The 20,284-nt window shown below is 40.5% G+C and overlaps 1 protein-coding gene across 1 annotated transcript in view; it reads left to right on the top strand.

Annotated features, from left to right (window-relative positions):
* ABLIM2 (actin binding LIM protein family member 2) overlaps positions 1 to 20,284 on the top strand; it is a gene marked incomplete at its 5' end in the record, with an annotated part of 99,676 nt that overhangs the window by 33,012 nt on the left and 46,380 nt on the right. Inside the window, 3 exons of the mRNA XM_084266749.1 lie at positions 1,312 to 1,405; positions 15,559 to 15,646; positions 18,775 to 18,833. Coding sequence (XP_084122875.1) covers positions 1,312 to 1,405; positions 15,559 to 15,646; positions 18,775 to 18,833 — 241 coding nt within the window. The remainder of the gene's footprint in view (positions 1 to 1,311; positions 1,406 to 15,558; positions 15,647 to 18,774; positions 18,834 to 20,284) is intronic.

The following is a 20,284-nucleotide window of genomic DNA, read 5'->3' on the forward strand; positions in this document are numbered from 1 at the left end:
TTTTTGAATTTAGACTAACACAAGTATAACACTTAATTTTACAGCTTGCACTGGAGAAACAATATTTAATAAAGAGGTGTTTGTAAATAAGGGTTTGTATTATCATAAATGTTATGCTGCTCTGCTGTATTTTGGTACAATGCTTTTTTTCCTGCTTGTTATTTAATAATTGAAAAAGATATTGTAAATATCTAGTTAATGTGAAAGCTTCTTTTAAAAAAAGCTAAATGCCAAAGAAATTAAGACAAGAAGCATCCTGGCTTCAATTAATTAAATTAATTATTGTGATAATTTATAGGTTAGTCTCTAAGTAATCCTACTTGTATGCTATAAAATGAATTTTCCTTTTTCTCCAGGGAAATTTCCAATAAAATTATGCCTCTGCTAATAAATCTTTCTGATCATGGCCTCTTTTAGCATAAAATACTAACCATATTTTACTATGTTTAACTTGCACTTTGGAAGAGAAGAGTCTCCAGTTCCTTCTCATTTATTTTCATTTATCAGTTTAATGGTCTGCATATAAAACCTTGTAAAATTTTGATCTAAATGTAAAATTAACAGATATGTTCTTTTCAGAGTAATAGCCCAAGTGTTCTGGTTCTGTCTTTGTAGAATAAAGGCTGAGACTTCTTATTCTAGTCTTCATATTTTTGCATTCTATTTTGTCTGAAGTCACTTGCGGTGGGGAAATCACTGCTCACATCATGGATGTACTGCAAGATCTCTGCTGCTGCTCCTCATTGCTGACTTCCACAGAGCAGGTTCCTGAGTTGGTTAATCCATGATTGTCTTTTTTTAAACAAGTCCAATCATAATGTCAGCCCACTTCAGTGTTAATCAAAGTCTGGTTCACAGACAAGGAGTCGGTTGAGAAATTACACTGTGTGGCCTTAAGCTCAAAGTGCAATTACATGATAACTACAGAAGGAAATCATAATATGTAGAAATAACTCTTTTTTTCGAAGAGCAGGATACACATGGATGAAGTTTGATGAGTAACAAAATCAAAGCAAATGGTGTGAGACACTGAGTGACAGAGACCCTGGTGTTATGACCCGGAGAGAGGTGTTGATGGCTGGATTGGGTACTGAAGCGACAGAGGGGTATCATGGTAGACTTGGAAGGGCCAAAGTAGTTTAATAACTATTCAATTTGTTACAAAATGAATAAGTGCAAGTATCTGGGAAGTGGGCAAGTCCATCACCACCCTGTGAAGTGTTGAGCCATTAATGAGTTTTATCTGTATCATCTCCTGGCGAACTTATAAGTCTCCTTTAAGCAATCTCTGTATACCCTGTTCTTCCCTAGGGATGGTGTTCCATATTGTGAAACAGACTATCATGCCAAGTTTGGTATCAGATGTGACAACTGTGAAAAGTATATCACAGGAAGAGTGCTTGAGGTAAGGAGAAGCTGTCATTCAAACGCATCTCAAAGTGTACAAAGATACTCTTGTATGGTCATGACTGAGTGTTAATGCAACAGTTTAACATAACTTTTATTAAATACTAGGAAAGTTGTCTCAGCAACGAACATATTCCTTTGAATGAATGGAATTTATCCATTGATCTAAGTGTTTGGTTATCCAGTCAATGCCAACAGCTACCCATTTTATCTTTCTGCCCTTTCTCAGTGCCTTGTTAAGTCTTAGGAATACTGGAGTTTGGGGAAAGTTCACCAGATTTCTCAATTTAATCTTTTCTCTTCATCAATTAAGAGTATCTAGAGAAGACCCTAAGGATTTCCCCCCAAGAAAGGAAACATACAAAGACCTAATTATCCAAGTGTTGGACAATTACAGCTGTGGAAGTGACTGAGAAGTGAGTGGGAGGAAACACTGAGTCCATACTAGATGGCATGGTATGGGTTAGTGAATGGATGGCTTTTCCATTATCCAGTCTTTTTGACATTTCAGAAATCAAACATTTTATAAGGGATATGAAGGAGTCTAAGGACAATTTTCTCACTATTTATAGAAACCTCTTTCTCACTAGTTAGAGAAAGCTCTTTCAACCTCTTTCCTCCTGTCTTGATCCTCTGAAACTTAGTAGAGAGGATCAAAACAGGAGGAAACAATAAAAAGTTTTAAGAAATGTAAGGGGTGACCTGCTCCATGTTCTCAGAGATGTCAGCTTTTGACATTGAAGGAAAGGTAGTAAGTGGAGGTGAGCTTTGAAGATGGAGCTAAATACCTTACAATTTACGTGGTAAAGATGAGAGGTAAATGCAGAGAGTGTCATGGTCAAAGCAATAGCAAAGTTGGGGTGTACTTACCCACAGCAGGTTACAGGGAGCTTCAATTTCTCTACTGACACTTGGCTTCATAATATTTTTTTCTGTCTTGGTTCCTGCCTTGAAATATATGTACAAAAATATTCTTTTTATGAGGCAGTATTTTAGCACAATATAATTAAACAGCGTGATGTTATGAAGAGCTAAGTCCTTGCTGTCTCTGGACAATGAAAAGAAAAAAGGTTTAAAAAAATTCAAAAGGCTAAAAATGAGGTTGGTACAATAACAGTGCTCAGTTGGATTTGGAGGCATGTGGAGGCATGTGTGGATGTGTCCGTTTCCTCTAACTGCTTGGTGAGATCATATTGAGCATTATGAGAATTCCTTGGGTTCATAGATGGACCAGTAACAAAATTAATTCTTTTATAGCTGTCGTAGGAGTTGTACCATGACTGTTTATATCCATCATTGTGGGTCTTGGTGGTGTTTTCTGCTGGTCCGTGTATGCACCACTCTTCCCCTTCCCCAGTGTTTCCCTGATGACAGTGCTGTAGCACTGAGTCTCTTCTTACTTTGGTACTGGTGCAGACAGGGAGTGGCCTTCAAGTCTGTGGCATCTAATTGTGGAAAAAATACTTTAGCAAGACTCTGAAAACTTTTGAAGGAGGAGAAGGACAGGTAAAGAGAAAGGACTTCTGTGATCTGTAACAGCACAGCACTGTCAGACAGTGTCATTATCAGATAGGAAAGATAACAGGGCAAATGGCTATTAAAAGTGGGGGAAAACCTTAACAGCTATGCTTACTGGGCAGAGGAATTGTCTCCCACTTAGATCATATTTAAAAAAGACATTGGACAAGGCATTGGAAAATCTACGTTAGGGAACAGTCCTGCAATGACAAAGGGAGGGACTCGATGACCTCATAGGATTTTTTCCATCTCTGATTTCTGTGATAATGTCCAGAGGACAGCTGCTTCCACAATCACGCTGTGCCCAGATTTTATAATATTGTCTCCCTTTCCAACACTTGTTCACTGTAACTGTTTATTCAGCAGACCAGGAAGGGAGAGTTGACTAGTGTGAGTTACTGATAACATAAAAACACGGCTGGTTTTGTAGGTTGCCAGCCAACTCTGATGATGTCTTAGTCACTTAAATACTTCCCTCAGCCCATTTTCTGAGGGCCACATCCATCCCATGTAGTAAATTGGCTTAAAAGCAGGATAGCTGTGTATGTAATTCCTTTCTTGTTTTGTTCTTTCCCTCCAGTTGACCTTGGCCTGCCCCATCTCCAAGGGAACTTGTATGGGGAAAGCTACAAAAGGGAACCAGCAGCCCAATTAGAGACCGTAAATTCTTCTGTTGCTTTTCAAGGCAACAGTTTTGCTTTCTTTTTACAAAATCCTGCCCACCACGGCTTGTATGGGCAAGGTTTGCTTTGCTTGTGAAGCACACAGAGCACTGTTTAATGCAACATCAGTCCTCATCTGAGCACTGACCGTGTCTATTGATAAATCTACCATCTTAAATCAGGAACAAGAGGTGATTGGAATTAATGGTTTGACTGAAAATGCAGTGTGACAGAAAACCTTTAGGGAGAAAAAGGGTTTATTTTAGTGCTTATGCTATGGCTCTGTTGCCAAACCAGTAATAGCTGAAGTCATGTACTAACACAGAAAATAAGCATGCTTTAAAATAACCAGCTGTTGATTTTTATAACCAGCTATTTCCCTTTTGTCATGGTGCAATCTATTTCTCTGCATTTGGCACTAAAAATATTTTTTTCTCCCCTTTTCTATCACAAGCAGTTATTTATTAATTAAAATCTCAACTTATGCTAATGAGTGTATCATAAAAATAGACAAAATAAGTGTAATTGCCTTTTTTTTCTATAAATATGCTGCGTTTCACATGATAATTCAGAGCCTGATACAAACCTCTTTCAATCAAGAAGACACTTTCCATTTGTTTCTGTGATCTTTCATCAGGATTCTAGCTGTGCTTTGCTGGGAGGAGGCTGAGGAGGATGGCCTACCTCCCAGTCCTTCCCACACGACAGGCTGTGCAAAGGCTTGGAGAGCTGTAGAGGAGCTGTGTGGAAGCCAGTGACTCCTGGTGAACGTGACTGGGTTTCTTTACTACCTGATACTTAGAAACTCAATTCCAGCAAACTCGGTAGTTGTGATTGGTCTCTGATAGTTATTAATTCTACTGATAGAGTCTGATTTTTAGCTTTTTCAATATTTTCCCCTTTAACTGATGGACTCTAAGGGGAATTTATAGACAACAGTCTTAGTTCCTCTCAACTTTTACTTAGCAAACCTCAGTGAACCAACTTCTGCCTGTGAAGTCAACCTCAGGCTTTTCTGGTGATGCTGGGGGATTTTCTCACCATCTGTTGCCAGCTGAAACCACCTTCTCACAGCTTGGATGGACATTGTATTCCTTATGATGCTTCACCTCTACCTTGTGCAGTGATAGTAACCCTTTGTAGTATTTCTAAAGAAAGTACTTTCCCTGCTATATCTTTGTCTAAGCATGGGGGTTTTTTCCTGTGGCTTTGTTAACATTGACAGCCTGTAGTGAGATATGACTTGGGGGGATGTCTCTTCATCTGCTGTTTCAGCTAATGATGTCAGAGAAAGCCTGGGTTGTTAGAGGAAGGCTTCGTATCCAAAGATAACCTCCTGGGGATGTTTTGATAGAGAACATGGTATAGGCTGTGAGGGGATCAGGTGTAGTTGCCAGTGATGGCCAGGCTGAGGTGTCTCTTAGCAGGCCTCCATGACCAACTCTACTGGTAGCTGATGAACAAGCTGGATCTCCACCACCACTAGCTGGTGTTTTAAATTTCATGTGAATAATAGTTGACAGTGTAGCATGTTGGAAGCTTGCTTTTGGCAAGGTGCCTTGGGGCTTATTTACATGGAACCCAACTGCTTCTGTAAGCACTGAGGGATGTTTTCAGTGCTTGATTAGACTTCTGTCTACAACTGTCTAATGGTTTACAGCTGCAGGGTTGTGGTGTAAATGTTTCCTACAAGTGCTGGCAAAATTGGTTGTATCACTAAATAGAAAGTTTACTGTAGTATCTGACATCCTAAGATGGCACCATGGCACTTGGTATACATGGAGGAAGAAAGGGTTAACTGCTTTCTGCTTTAGAATGCCTAGAAAAGCACAATCAAGATATGTTTTTTTTTTTTTAAATATACAAATCATAATGTTGTGCTACTTTAAATAAGGGATCAAATGCAATAGGCACTTGACATGAATGAGACATGAAATGTCACTTACATGTCAATTAAATGCCAATTATACTTCAGTAAACATGAATCTGATTTTTTTTGTAGTTTGTTTTTTGTTGTGCCCCAGGGTTGGGCTGGCTTTATTTGCAGCTGCATCTACTTTGTAAATCAATTGTCTTTCCCTCTGCAAAAGCCTCAGTATAGCCGAGAGACGAGACTAATTCTTTACAGCAGGGTGTACGAATTCCTGCCTGCAGTGTGGAAGAATGGTTCATTCTGAAATGTCTGTTCCCCTGCTGTTTTGCTAACAACAAAACCTAGTGATGTGTGAAAGGTACTTGAGCAGCTTCTAATATAGGCATTAATACTGAAACACGCAGGAAAAGCGGCTGGGTCTGTATGCAGGAAGGGAGGAAGGGTTAGCATGGGCAGCCTTGTGAAGGCTGTCAGAGCACCAGAAGCATCCAAGTGTCAGCACTAATCTTCAGATAGAAACTGCTCTCTATGCCAGATTTCTCCCAGCACAAGAGAAGATGGAAAACTCTTGGAAAAGATACATCTAAATAAATCAGCGCTAGCTGGTGCAGCAGGAACCCACCTAAGGTAGGAAACATTAACTAGCGCTTTCCCTGCATCATGTTTACTGAGATGTGAGGTGTTTTGCAGCTTGAGAACAGTCTCTGGTGCCACTTGCATTTGTCTGGGGCTGCTGCTTTGCAAGGGCAGGTTAATAGCATCGTCAGTGCTGGACTTGGCTGGGAAAGTGTTAATTGGCAGTTGCTTTAGACTTTTTTGCTTTAAAGAAGGCATTATTAAAAATACTATCAGCAAGCATGTAAATAACAATGAAAAGGGTTTTAGCCTTAGCTTTTAGCCTTTTCTGTAGCCCAGTTTTACTGGCTTGGATACATTCACCTTGACCTGTCTCCCACCCTCATCCTTTCCCTTTTACAGCCGCCTCCTCTCTCCAGAAAGAGACACAGAGCTATACCTGTCTGTACTTATAACCTGAACTGGTAAAAACTTCACATTTTTGGCATGTCAGGAAGACAAAGTACATGTTAAAAGGAACTCTCTGCATAGTTTTTACCTTGCAAATAAGCTTTTAGGTTTGTTGAGTGAGAGCTCTGAGTAGTATTTGGCAGTAGCCTAAACCTGCCACATTTTTACCAAAGTACCGGGTTTTGCAAACTGTTTCTGAAGAGCAGAATAGGGAAGTTCAGATTTTGAGGGAAACAGTTTGAACTGGTTGATGCAGAGGGAAGAAGTACTATGGCAGGCTTGGGTTCATGTGTATTTTTTCCAATTGCTTGCTTGCTTTTAGGTTGAGGATTTCCCTCGTATGTACAGATCCCCCCGAGCCCAGTAGTGCTCCTGTGCCTTCATGCCTGTGTGGGTTTGTGGGTGCCAGTTTCAGTGTGGGGTGGTCTCTTATGCCCAGCAGGCAGGTGAACAAATACTGCCTGTGACCTTTTCCCGTTAGGCAAACATGTAGTACTGGTTTTCTTAAGTGATCTTAATTGATTAATTAAGGTATTAGAGCAGCACTTTCAGTAGTTGCCCTGGTACCTTCTGAGCCTCAGACACAAACAGCACAGGGTACACCAGTTACAATGCCTCTCTGAGCAATGTGTTGCTGTGGTGATGCATTATTACCTAGTATCACTTGCCAGCATTTGAATGTTTTGACAATGTGAAATGTTGCACTTTTTGACTGTCTTCAGTTCCTAATCCTGTTATTTAATGTCATTTCTTTCATGTGTGGTGGTCTTCTGACCCGTGCCTGGGGCATACTGCTCCGGAGCTGGTGCCCTTTGCCTACTTGTGATCCAGCCAACAGCACAGGCGCCTCCTTCCAGCTCTCTCCCGTAACCATGGCAGTGGTGCAGCACGAAGTGCACTTAGTGACAATTGGCTTTGTTGATAAAGTATCTCCAGGATGCTCAGGATCACATGACAGCAGTTCAAGGTGTCTGCTGATAGCAGGAAAGCTGCCTGTGTGACTCCATTTCTTGTATCTTCAAGGTTTTTCATCCTGCCAACCTTCAGAGTTCTTTGTGCTTCCTCAGAGTTCTTTTTTTCCACCCAAAGTGGGAACTTCTGAGTGGTGTCTAGAAATGGAAATGTGTGTATGAGTGCAACTTCCTACTTCCAGGAAGGACTCTTGGTGTCAGTTCATCATGAGACAGCAGCATTTCCAGTCCTAGCTAAACTTAGGGATCCAAAATACCAGTCTTTGTTCAGGCACAGAGTGAGAGACAGATCTTTGCTGCCTGGATCACCATGGCAAACATGAAAAGAGCTGTGCTGGCTTCATCTGATGAATCATCCTGCCTCTCCAGGGCAGTGCCGTTTGGTTGCAGTTCCATTCTTCCCATCTGAAATGGGTGGGCTAAATCCACAGCTGCAAAGTGGAAAAGGAAGGGGAATACGTCTGCAAGTCATCTTTCTCCCCCTTCACTCTCCCATATCAAGGGATGGCAGAAGTGAGAGCCAGCTGCAGCTTGTCTTGGTCTGTAAGTGGGTTGTAAGGAGTGGGAGAGGAAAGTGGAAAAGAAATGAAGGAGGTTGTTGAGTAAATGGAAAACAGAAGCCTCTTCCAGTCTCAGTGGGTGGCAAGAAAAACTTGCAGAGCTGAGAAGAAAAAGACAAAAGGAGCAGATCACCCCTTGCGTAACAAAGGCAACCAAGTACAAAGTCAGTGATTGTAGACATGGCAGATGATTTTGGTTTACGATTTCTCTGCAAATTCTGTAGAAAAAAGCACTGTTGGGCTTTTTCAGCTTCTGTCTGACTGTGGCAGGGCTGAATTTGCTCCTGAGTCCGATCTTGTTTGCAGATGTCACAGAATGAGATTGCAGTTATAGTGCTGATTTTCCTAATTATTCCCTTTAGGGTTTTAAAGTTAATTTTTAATTTCTATTGTAAGCATTACAAACTTCTGAAAGTCCAGTGTAGAACAAGTTACTGTCATTCTGAGATAGTAGATGACTCTCCTGGTACATTCAATCTGCACTTTATACCTGGAAGAATAAAAAAGCGTGTGGGAGGCAGTAAAAATGACTCAAATGTGGGTGGAAAATCTCAAGGCTCTGCGAAGTACAGCGGGATGAGCCAGAACCAAGACAGTATGAAATAGCCGCACGTGTGAGACAGCAGAAAGCTGTAATCCGTGCTTCAGGTGCATGTAGTGAGCATTGCACGTGACCTGTTTCTTGGCATTCATGATAAATGAATCCAGTCAGAAGATGAGAAGGATCAATTCAGACCGTTACACTACATGTACGCTGGTGTAGGCCCTGTTGGAAATGGTTCATTTGCCCTGGCACGCTGCTGAAGTGACTCAGTGGTGAGTCAGGTCCACTGTGACTAAGAATTAGTAAGAGTTTTCCTCCACATAATCCTCCCTTTTCCTCCTGGCTTTCACACTTCTCTGTCCTTGGCACTGTTGTATACCATAAGCATTAGATAGAAGCCAAATACCTCTACCTTGATAGTGTTGCCTGTCCCTTCACACCCAGTAGCTGATGTGACAGCTGTTTACTAACTTAACCAGTACTATATACAACTACTACTGAGTAATGCTTCAAGTTCTTCTGTAGCATGTGCAAAACTCTGGCTTTGTTAATAAATGCAGATGGAGATTTTATGTGGTTGTGCTCAAAGCTGGTAATCCAGCAGAGTTGTCTAGTCCAAGCAGCAATGGTTATCTGATTTTCTGGATATCATTACTCAATTTTGCAAGTACCTCATGGACCCCGTTATGGAGCCAGTATATTCCATATAACACGTGCCATGTGAATGCACTGGCAGTTAGAAACGTGTGACCATGGAGCAACACTTGGTGGTGCAGTGCTGTGCTCTCTGGGGATAAAGACAGAAAGGCAAAAATCTGGATCCTAGATTTTACACTGTCCTTAGCATTACACCCACAGCACACAATCCCATCTTTAAGTGGTAGTCAAGAAAAGAAGTTATTTCAACCTAGTTGTGAAAACTTGATAGGAAGATTTTCTGGGCCAGTTCTATGCTGTTAGGTCAGAGAGCTATTAAGTAATAACTAATTTAGTTCTAGGAGCATATATCAAAATCTTGGCTGAACCCAAGTTAGGGAACTGCATTTACTTACAGTAATTGTAAATACACTTCAATAAATCAGTGCAGTGACTCATTGGGCATTTAATGTTAAAATTCCATACCAAAAGATACTGATTAACTGACTTGCTGATAGTTTAGGGGCTGAAGCACATATCCTGTGAGGAAATGTTCTAGGAGTTGGAATGTTCAGGCTGGGGAAGGGATGGCTTTATGAAGACCTAATAGCAGCATTCCCATCCCTATGAGGAGGCCCTCAGGTTGTGGAGATGAGCTCCTTACTGAGCTTAATGGTGGTAGAGCAGGAGACAACTATCATTACTTGAAAGAAGGGAAGATTCTGACTGGGTAAAAAGGAGAGGGGGGGAAATCACTGTGAGGGTAACAAACCATTAGAGCAGTCTGTCCAGAAGTTATGCAGTCTCTGTCCTTGGAGATTTTCAATATCCAAGTGGAAAATACCTGAGGAGACTGGACAGAACTGAGCATCAGCCCTGATGGTATCAGATAGCCTCCTGAGGTCCTTTCCAACCTGAATTATTATTGAATTGAAGTTTTAAACTTCTGCCAGCCACTGCAATACTTAAGTATTTTCCCCATTCCCATCCCAAGTTGTACCTCCTTTCCACTTGAACAGATAGCAGTAGTCAAACCCTGTGTCTTTTGTAACAGCTTTAGCCCTTCATTTCAGGATGAGGAGCTGCCTGATGGAAAGGCTTATTGATGGTGGGTGGTTTTGTGCTTTATTCTGTTTCCCTTTGAACAAGGTGGTTGTCTGGTGATGTCCCAACTCTCCAGCAAATTTGTTCCATGTGAGAAGCTTTTAACTAAGAATGCTTTATGCCAGTCTTCTGTGGGCTTTGTTTCTGGGTCACGCAACTGCACCATGCCTTGGCATTCCGGCGGGCTCAGTGCTTTGTAGGCAGAACTTCCGTTCTCTTTGTTCAGGATAGGACACAGTTAGGACTTCATTAGGAGATTTTAGAGCATGAGCATGGCAGGATTTAGACCTACCTCACTCAGTAGATGACAGTGAGAAGTAATAAAGCACTCTTACAGAAACCTATATTGTATTATACCCTGAAATGGAAAATACACTTTGATTTGATTGAGTCATTGCAGCAGTATAACCTTGTCTTGCTTCCACAAACTTTAGTCCCAGAAGTAAATGATGTCAGTTACCACCATGCAGTTTGATAAGATAGATTTTTTTTATACTATTTTTTTTACAGGAAAAAGTTTACTGAAAACTTTTTATTCTCAGGAAAAGGAACCAAATAGTTACAAGTTTGTTTAACATATTAAATGATTTTTTTGTCTGCCTTCTTTCTTCCCTTAGCTAGCTGCTTTTTTGAGTATTACAGTGAGATAGGATGTACTTAGACTTCATGGGTGAGAGAGAAATCTTTAGTCTTCTTCCCAGGACTCAGCTCTTGCTTTGAGCTCTCAGGCTGCTCTGGTTCAGTCCCTCAATTGTCAATCCATAAGCAGTTGTCGCTCGTTACCTGCAGTAAAAAAAAGATATCAATCACACTCCTAGCAATGGCATGAAAGGCCAGATGAGCAATGTAATGGTGATAGAGTTACAATTATTATACGCAGAATCTTTTATATATTCTACCACTTCATCAGTTATTGCAGCCACAGCCAGAGAACGAGCTGAGTATTTTGCTGAGCTGTCTGCAGTAATGTAGTATCATTTTCCTGAGTGATGACAGCTAATTTCAAATCCAACTTTAGGTAGCTAAAGTTGTTCCTTCCAGTTTTGCTAGCATTGCATGTTTCCCTGGCTGGGAGTTCATAACTGTTCTGCAGACTCTAGGATAACACCTCATACTGTCTCCAGATTGAGCTTCAAACGATGGGATTCACATTTGTCGCATGGGGTTTATTTTTCTTTAGATCAGTCCCTAAAGTTGTGAGAAATGAGAAAACATGGTTGTATATACTTCATTGCAGAGCTTTCTGGTCCTGATCTTGTTTTAAATGTGTTTTGTCAATGTGTTGCGGGGCAGGTAGCAACACTGCAGTGTCCCCCACTTCAGACAGGGAGTGCTCAGAGAGCCTCAGCTCCTCTGGGAAAACGTTCCTCATGTTGACTCAGCCCTGAAGGCTCTGCACAGAGATTTGCTGTTCAACATAATCCCTCGTACCTAAAAGGAATGAGGCAATTCCTAATATTTGGCCTCAGATTGTTAAGGACTGTTTTGATTCCACCTTTAATCTCCACACCAAGACTTTGGCTTGGTTGTTGTGGTAAGCTGGTGTAGTCACTTGAAAAGAAATTAAACTGTGGGTAGTGTGCAGTGTTGCTAAGAACATCTTCAAACTGATCTTTGTAATAGTACTGTCTTCACATCTGGCTGCCTGGGCACAAAGAACTGGAGCAGGCTTGAAGCACATGTAGGATGTTGGGAAGGTTTCTTACGCTCTACCACTTGAATCGTAAGAGATCTTTCAGAGATGGATGTTGCTTCTTTTGTGCTATGTGTGTGTTGATATTTTATTAAACACTGAGGCAACAATCTGTCAAACTAAGCTTTCAAACTGTGCAAAGAAGTAACCATATGGTTAGGAATTTGTTTGCTGCATTTAACTCCCCCACATTGGTATAACCAAGAAAAGAGAAAAAATAATGAAGCCATCATTACAACTAAACTGAAAATATAAAACTGTTGCCATTCTGAGCTCATAAAATTTCTGGGATCTGCTGGAACTTCATGTTCATCTATGAGATGAAGCCTCTGAAGAGAGAGGAAAAAGGGGCACTGATAAAAGCTTCCTTGCCATGTACCCAAGTGATCTTACTATTCACTTTCACACCCACTACACACAGGCCTTGTGGTTTAACAGAATTTGTGGTGCCACAAATCAGGACAACTGTGTAAATATATCAGGGAATATTATTAGTTAACTCCTGTATGAAGTCCTGTCACCTTTCATTTAGAAAGGTAGTGTGACCTGTTATAAATAAGGTGATCAAGAGTCTGCCACGTCTTGTCTCCTGTGCTTTGCTTAGAAGCATGTAATTTATATAAAGGGAGAACAAAGATGAGTGTCAACAGTCTGAATTATATGAAGAGTTTGAGTATGTCCTGTTTTATTTCAGAGTTGCTTATAAAAAATCCAGGGGAGTTACTCTGGTGGGAGGGTCGCTGAACAGAACGCTCACCCACCTCCCCCTACCCCCCTGATTTTTCTGTTCTACTTGGATCCAAGCTCTAAAAAGAGGTGTCTGTGTGCCATTCTACAACTAGTTGATGTTACTTTACAGAGTGAATTAAAATGATGTTTGGCTGTGCTGTTAAATTTAGGGAAATAAGACTTAATTCTGTGATGCATCTGGGTTATATGAGAATGTGTTCTGACAGCTTATTTTAGCAAAGGAGTAATTGAATTCCCCCAGAGACTGTTAGCCTGGGAGTTGTAATCAATCGAATTATTAGCAGTGCTTGCACAGTACAAATCTTCCAAGGGGAATTTTATTTATTTCAGCTAGAAATCCCAAATTTAAGATCATCTCATGACAGATAAATAACCTTCTGTGCTTAAAAACCTGCAGTCAGTTGAGAAATTCTAAACCTCAGATTTAATCTAAGCCAGGTACTGGTACTTCCCACTCTGGTACTCTAGTGTGTTGACACAGATTCACAGAATCACAGGGGTTGGAAGGGACCTCAAGAGATCATCAGGTCCAACCCCCTGCCAAAGCAGGGTCCCTAAAACACGTCACACAGGTAGATGTTCAGGTGGATCTTGAATCTCTCCAGAGAAGGAGACTCCACACCCCCTGGGCAGCCTGTCCCAGGGCTCCCTCACCCTCACTGGGGAAAAGTTCTTCCCTGTGTTGGTGTGGAACTTCCTGTGCTCCAACTTGCAGCCATTGCCCCTTGTCCTGTCCCCACAGACACTGAAAAGGGGCTGCCCATTTATTTCTGTCTCCTACACTTAAGATATTTATAAACATTAATCAGATCCACAGTATTTGTGAACATCTTCTAAAGTTGCAGAAATCACCCAGCAGTCTGCACAAATGGCACCAGAAAAAGCCCTGGAACAAAGTTCTTTTCAAAATGGCAATTCTGATGCTCTTATTGCTGATTTGAAATACAGCAACAGATTTTTGGGGTGAACCAAGTTAACACTGATGAAGTACAATCAGAGACTCTTTAACCTGAATGTATCACTGTCCTGAATTTGGTGGTGTGAATGGCAAAATAGCCCCCAGACACAGATGATGTTCTTCAGTATAAATATCTGTGAAGATTTTAACATTCAGTCAATGAAAAAGGGTAAGACAAGTCATCCCTGAAGTAACAATGTTAAATTTCTGTATTAATAGAAGAGGCATTTACAGTGTAATGCTGTGAATGCATATTTATATGTTGAAGACAGTGGGGCAATACTTGATGGTAATTTCTTAGAGGTACTCACAATTCCCTTCAGGCCTTTTCCAGATAAGCAGGTTATGTAGCATTTTATATGGACCAAAATTTGCTTATTTTTAACTCCAGGAGAATTTCTGCTGAAGTCAGACTTAGCTTCACTTTAAGTTAAACTAGTTTAACTTAGCTCTAAGCTTTACAGTTATTTGGTCTCCTGGATTTTAGTCATAATAAAAGTGGCATTGACCTTAAGCCACAAATCCTGGGCCATTCTTTCTATCACAGAGGAGTGTGTGTCAAAGAGAAGGAAGGAGATGCCAACAACCCTGGAAACTCTCCTGAGGAGCAAAGGCTGCTCCACCTCCACTAGTCCAATTGTTCTTTCAATTTTGCTTATTTCAGTTCAGTAAGGGTTTTGAAGAGTGATGGGTGCTGGGAGCATGCACAAGAGCCATCTTTGGGCTGCTCACCTTTGTTTTGTGAGTATCATCTGAAAGATGGGGTATGGGTGCAGTTTGGAGAAGAACACAACTCCCTGAATGCTATTTCTGTCACTGGCTCAGGCCAGTATTGCTTTGCAGTGCTGCTGTCCCTGCCTGTGGGAACCAGAGCGAAGCAGTTGGTCCACAGATGGACACAGAACTGAGTTTTGGCCAAGCTACCAAAATTGACTCCTGCATAAATCCTGTGATCCTAGAATTTTGGGTGTTTTTTCTGACAGTCATTTGAGGTTTAGTTGACCCTTGTTTGTGTTAGATATTGATGTTCTGATATGGATGAGCCCTTTCTCCTCTTCAAAAACACACTGAGGCCAATGGAGAGACAGTTTAAATTAATGGGGTTATAAGGTAGTTAGAAATTTAAATTTCTGAAAATAGGTGAGGTACTAAGCTGTTCTCAGCAAATTTAGGACTTGGTCCTATTCGTATTCCAATCAATGAAAATGGTGATATTGAATGACTAAGATTAATCTGAAAAGAACTGGTAAAGCTCTTGACTTGTCTACATGAGGGATTTACTGTGCAGTACCAAAAACTGGCAGCTCTGAACTTGCAGTCCTATAGGCAACACCACACACATTCCTCATGGAAACTTTATTAACCATGACCTGCAAGCCACATTCAAAGCAGATACAAGCATTCCTTCAGCAGCATGGGCTTTGCTGTGTGTTAAAAGTATATGATCAGTGGGACCACAAAAAACACTCAGTGAAGTTCAAATGCATGCTCAAGGTTATGACCTCCCAGCTCCCTTCTGCAGGTGAGTCCTCAGCTACCTTGCACTTGGTGCACAGTATGCTTATCTCCAGGAAAAATGTGTTATCTAGATAGAATTCTTTCTGTTCTGCAAATTGAGAGACTTAAGTATTGCATCTCAATGTATGGGTGTAGGCAAGACCATAATGGCATTGGAATTCATCAATTGTCTGTAATAAAAAATAAGCATTGTGGTGGTAGAGACTGTTGAGCTAATTTACATTAAATAATTCATTGTAATTAGGCATATCCTAAATGGCAAAAAAAAACCTCCTCATAGTGAAGCTACTAAATTGATCCATGTACTTAATCATCTGCACCTTTTTTTCCCCAAACAGGCAGGAGAAAAACATTATCACCCGACGTGCGCACGATGTGTCAGGTGCAGCCAGATGTTTGCAGAAGGAGAAGAGATGTATCTTCAAGGTAAAAAACCAACCAACCAACCCCAAAACCCAAACTTGTTACACTTGGCAGCGTGGTCCTCATCCCTGTATCTACAAGCATGGCAGCTGAGCTGATGTGCACACACCCTCATTCTATAACTACCAAAAAAGTGACAAACACAATGTGGAGGGTGAAGAAAAGCAAATAACAGGCACTTGTTGCTTCTTACTCACTGTTTCTTCTCTCTCTGTTCAAATCCAATACCCATGTGAATCATAGAAAAGATAAGTGGTAGCAGATATTTCCTGCAGATGGAAGTCCATTTACTAAAACAATATGGATTTTTTCAATAGTCCAGAGGAAAGGTAAGGAATATATGGGGCAGCAGGTTCCCTAAACCAGTCCTAAGTCATATTCTGTACCCATGGCCCATTTGGGAATGAGGAGAAAATCTGAAGGTCCTTACCTGAATTCCTTTCAGTCAGACTGTCCTCAGAGGATAAGTCTGCTGTGTTGCTGAAGCCCTTACCAGACTATATCCCTGTATTTATGCAGTCATAAGCCTGCAGCACTTAGGAGAACTCTTATGCAGGGAGAAATTTGGTCTTCCTTGTCAGGGAATTCTGGCAGTAATAGAGAATGACTTGCACAGTTACTTATCCAATGGAAAAAAAAGTTATTTAACATAGGTATGAGCTAAAATCTGTATTTTGTTTGTAGCAACTTTTAGCTGTGCTAAACTGATCAGAGAAATGAATGTCTACACAGTTAAATGCAGGATCAGGCCCCAGGGAAAATGAAGGCTTTTGCATATGTCTTTGGTTGGCAGGATCTTTTCAGAGGAAAACAGAAAAGAGAAACTCAGTAGGATGTGGGAACTGCAAGGCTGGTGTATCATCCTAAAATCACATGCTTGCCCACATCTGTGTTACAACTGTGCAATTGTGAGTTTTCTAGAAGCGTCCTTTGCCATCATTCATTATGCTGGATAAAGTTAGACTTTATTTAAAGCACAACAGTGGTCTCAGTAGCATCTAATTATTATTTATTGTGTTATTTAAAATGACACTTCTATTGTAACTTTGGTTTGCAATAAGAACTAGCTCGTTAAAGGACATAATGATCCTTGTCTGTGCTCATAGATTCTCCCTCAGGAGCCAGAAAATGCTGTGGTTCTTCCAACTGCAAAGTAGCTGGGAAAATAAATGCTTTAAAACAGATATCAAACCAGACCTTTGCTTCTAGATTTCAAGCTCTCTGAAAGTGGGTTGCAGTGAATCTTCTTTTGCAGTTCAGTCTGTTATAAGGGTGAATATTTGTCAGGTTTTGTGCTGGGTTTTGATTCCAGTAATCTAAAAGTATGCTCAGGTCTCATTCACTTCGTTTTCTGATGCATGACACACACCAGCTTACAATCATACACTTTTTGCCTTCACATGAAGATCAGTTTCCCTTAGAAACTGGTGTTAACTTCATGTAAGATCTGTGACTAGGGATTTGAACTGCTGGACCTGATGTGATAGATAATAGAAAACGTCAGAGCCCAGGGTTTTGTAACTTTTACTTCATCCCTGTGATAATCTGCTGTGAAGTTCCCTTAGGTGTTGCATGTTCCTTAGCAGGAATTGAGTCGGCAGTGGTCATCCAGTAGATGACTTTTGGGTAAAAGGACTCTTTTTCTTCTGTGTGAAAAGACCTCAGATAGGAGTAATTAATAAGTTGATCTAAATAATTCTTTAAACCATTAGGAAGATTTAAATCCATTTATGCAGCAATTGGGATAAACATTTTCAGTCAGCCAGCTCAGACACACTTATAATTGCAAGGTAAATTAACATTGAATTTAAAGGTGTTGTAAAGATGTCTTAGTGGTTCAGTCCCAAAAAGGTTCAGTAACTTCAAAAGCATAATTTATCTGTTCTGTACTTATAGATAGTCTTCCTGCTGAAGTCAGGGTTCATCTGGGTTGTTTTCATGAAATAAATTCTAATGATCTCCATCTGCCTTCTGGGAAATAGACTTTCTGTTTCTTTCTCGTTTCCAAAACCCACTGGTTAGAAAACTGTCAAACTGCTGTGAAAACAAAGCATTTCCAATAAATCTTCTTGCTGCTCTCCACCCAATATAAACATTAAACATTTCTAACACAAAAGTTCTCAACTTGTCCTTTAGTCAGGCAGAAGTTGCCGTGCCCTCACATTATTTAACCGTGTGGAGCTTTAGTGGGGGGCTTGGCTGAGCTCTGTAATAATTGTAAATTGGCAATTCTTTTAAAAATTATTTTTATAGTTACACACATTCCACTTCCATTGAACACAAAGTATTGAAAACTGTGTTCAACTTTTTGAAAGGTATTTTTTTTTCCCCTTGTGAGTGATGTAAAACTGTGAAGCTTCATCCTCAGCTTATGTTTTCTTTTACCTCGGGGGTTCGTAATCCTCTCTGCAGGACTGACATGCAGGAGGGAATTGGTTCATTCTGTATTTCCTGCTTCCTTTAGGATGGGTATTGCCCTGAATTTATGCACTTCTTTAGTGTTTCACTTGTGGGAGACAAACGTATAAGAGGTGCAAGGTCAGTACAGTCAGTAATTCAGAAAGGCAGGCTGGATTTTCAACTAGTGTTAAATGCTACCATGCTATTCTGTCCCATCACAACCTGCTTCTCAGTATGCCCTGGGCCAGGCCGTTACAAGAATGTGTATAATAGGAGTACAGGAAATTCTGACTGCATGTGAAGAGGAAAAACAGGTGCAATGAGAGTGGAACAGGTTGCCCAGAGCTGTTGTGGGATCTTCCTCTTTAGAGGTATGTGGGACCCAACTGGGCAGAGCCCTGAACTGCCTGCTGTAAAAACACCTGCACTGAGCATAGTTTGGGCTGGAGGAGCTCTGGAAATCACCTATTATGCTTCTTAGGTCTCAGGTTTTGATGCTGATCTTGCATATTGTACATGCACTTAGCTTTCTGAAGTGTGCCTACTGGCTTACTGATGCTGAGAGTTATCAATTTTAGCTTGGAAAGTATCCAGGACATAGTGACTGCAGTGGAATCAGTGTACTGTGTCCTATAAAACCTTCTAGCAAGTTTTAATAAGGTTCTTATTTTAAACCTCTTAAGGGTTGTTTTGATAACTAAATTAAGCAGAACTTTAAATTTCATTTCCAGGTACATCCATTTGGCATCCAGTTTGTAGACAGGCTGCAAAGGCTGAAGAAAAAAACAAGGTAAAAAGAAAAAGACCATGTTTTTACTTAGTGTTATTCCATTGTCAAGTATCCCCCCTTTTTTTTCCTTCCAGCTGCCATGGAGGGAAGGATTTGGGGTTTTTTTCCACTGCTATAATTTAAAATTTTAAATTACATAAGTCTAGTAGGTTGGTTTAATGTAATAATGTAATATAAATATTCTGCTTTTACTTAGTGATTAAAGCTACAGCTTCAGGAGAATGCTGACCTAAGAGTTATATACAAGCTGAATAAGGAAAAATGTGAAAATAGGAATTAGGAAAAGAAAAAAACCAAGTTAATTTTTAACTTCTGTCTCATTATGGTGTGATCAGTGAGCAACCTCTTCTCGTTTTATGTGGCTCTGCACTTAAAAGATCAGAGGAGTTTCACTTTATTTGTTTTTACAAAAAAATATTTCCTTGGAATTCCTTTTTTATTCTTCCTTTGTAAAATGTTGGCAAGCCAGCTCCAACTTAATTTAATCTCTGGCTTTAAGTACCTCCTTAAATTGGATGATTTGTGCATCTGTTCTGTGTGCAAGGGGAAAAGTGGGGGGGAGGTTCTGGCAACTTCAGTAATTACAAGGTTAGCAGATGAATAAGATGCCCCTAGGAAATGAAGAATTAATCTGTGGCTGGGGAAATGATCTCTCTGAAGTGGTGGGGCTGAGGCACAGCTATCTCATTTGATGCAGAGGGCAAGTGTGGGGCTCTTCAGTCCTAGTGTCCTCTGGTGATCCAAGTTGTATCCCTGGTATTCTTTTTGGAAAAATCAAGGCTTGGCCAGAAGGCACATGGGACAGGTCAGAGCAGCAGGCAGCAGCTATAAAAAGAGTGTTGAAGAATCTGGTGTGTTAGCAAGTGCAACTTTTGTCTAAACTACAGCTTTGAAAAAAAACTTGGTTTGAGCTTTGCCCTGAAGATTCTGGCTGTGTTTTTTGCACTGATGTGTTTGGGAAGCAAAATTGCTCTGGTATTCTTCATGGCAAGCTCTGAATATGAGACAAGTAATGTTTCAATATCAAAATTAATAATACATCTGTATTTACAATTGTTGAAATAATAAGTGCTGCTGACTCAGCATAGTATTATTAATCAGTATTTCAGGCTTCCTAAGGATTTTATGCTGACTGAGTAGCTGAAATAGCGATAGAAAGGAAGACATCTGTATCTGAAAGCCAGTGGGAGTTTTGTCTGAGTAGGGGGGAAAAAAATAACCAGAATGGAGCTCAAAGACTTTTTTCAACTCTAGTCATTTTTCCTTTTCTTTGGGTTTTCCTCTTTCTTGGTCTTTATGGTCATTGTTGAAAAAACAAACCAAGAGGAAAGGGTGATGTTTCAGAGAGGGCAGTAATGCACTTTTCAACATAATTTGTGAAGCTGGGAATAGGATGTACTGGTTGAGAAATTTTCTGGTCAAGCCTTGCAAGTTTGTTGTTTCAGAGGTAT

The sequence above is a fragment of the Gallinula chloropus genome, assembly GCF_964237585.1.
Source record: "Gallinula chloropus genome assembly, chromosome: 7".
Lineage (NCBI taxonomy): Eukaryota > Metazoa > Chordata > Aves > Gruiformes > Rallidae > Gallinula > Gallinula chloropus.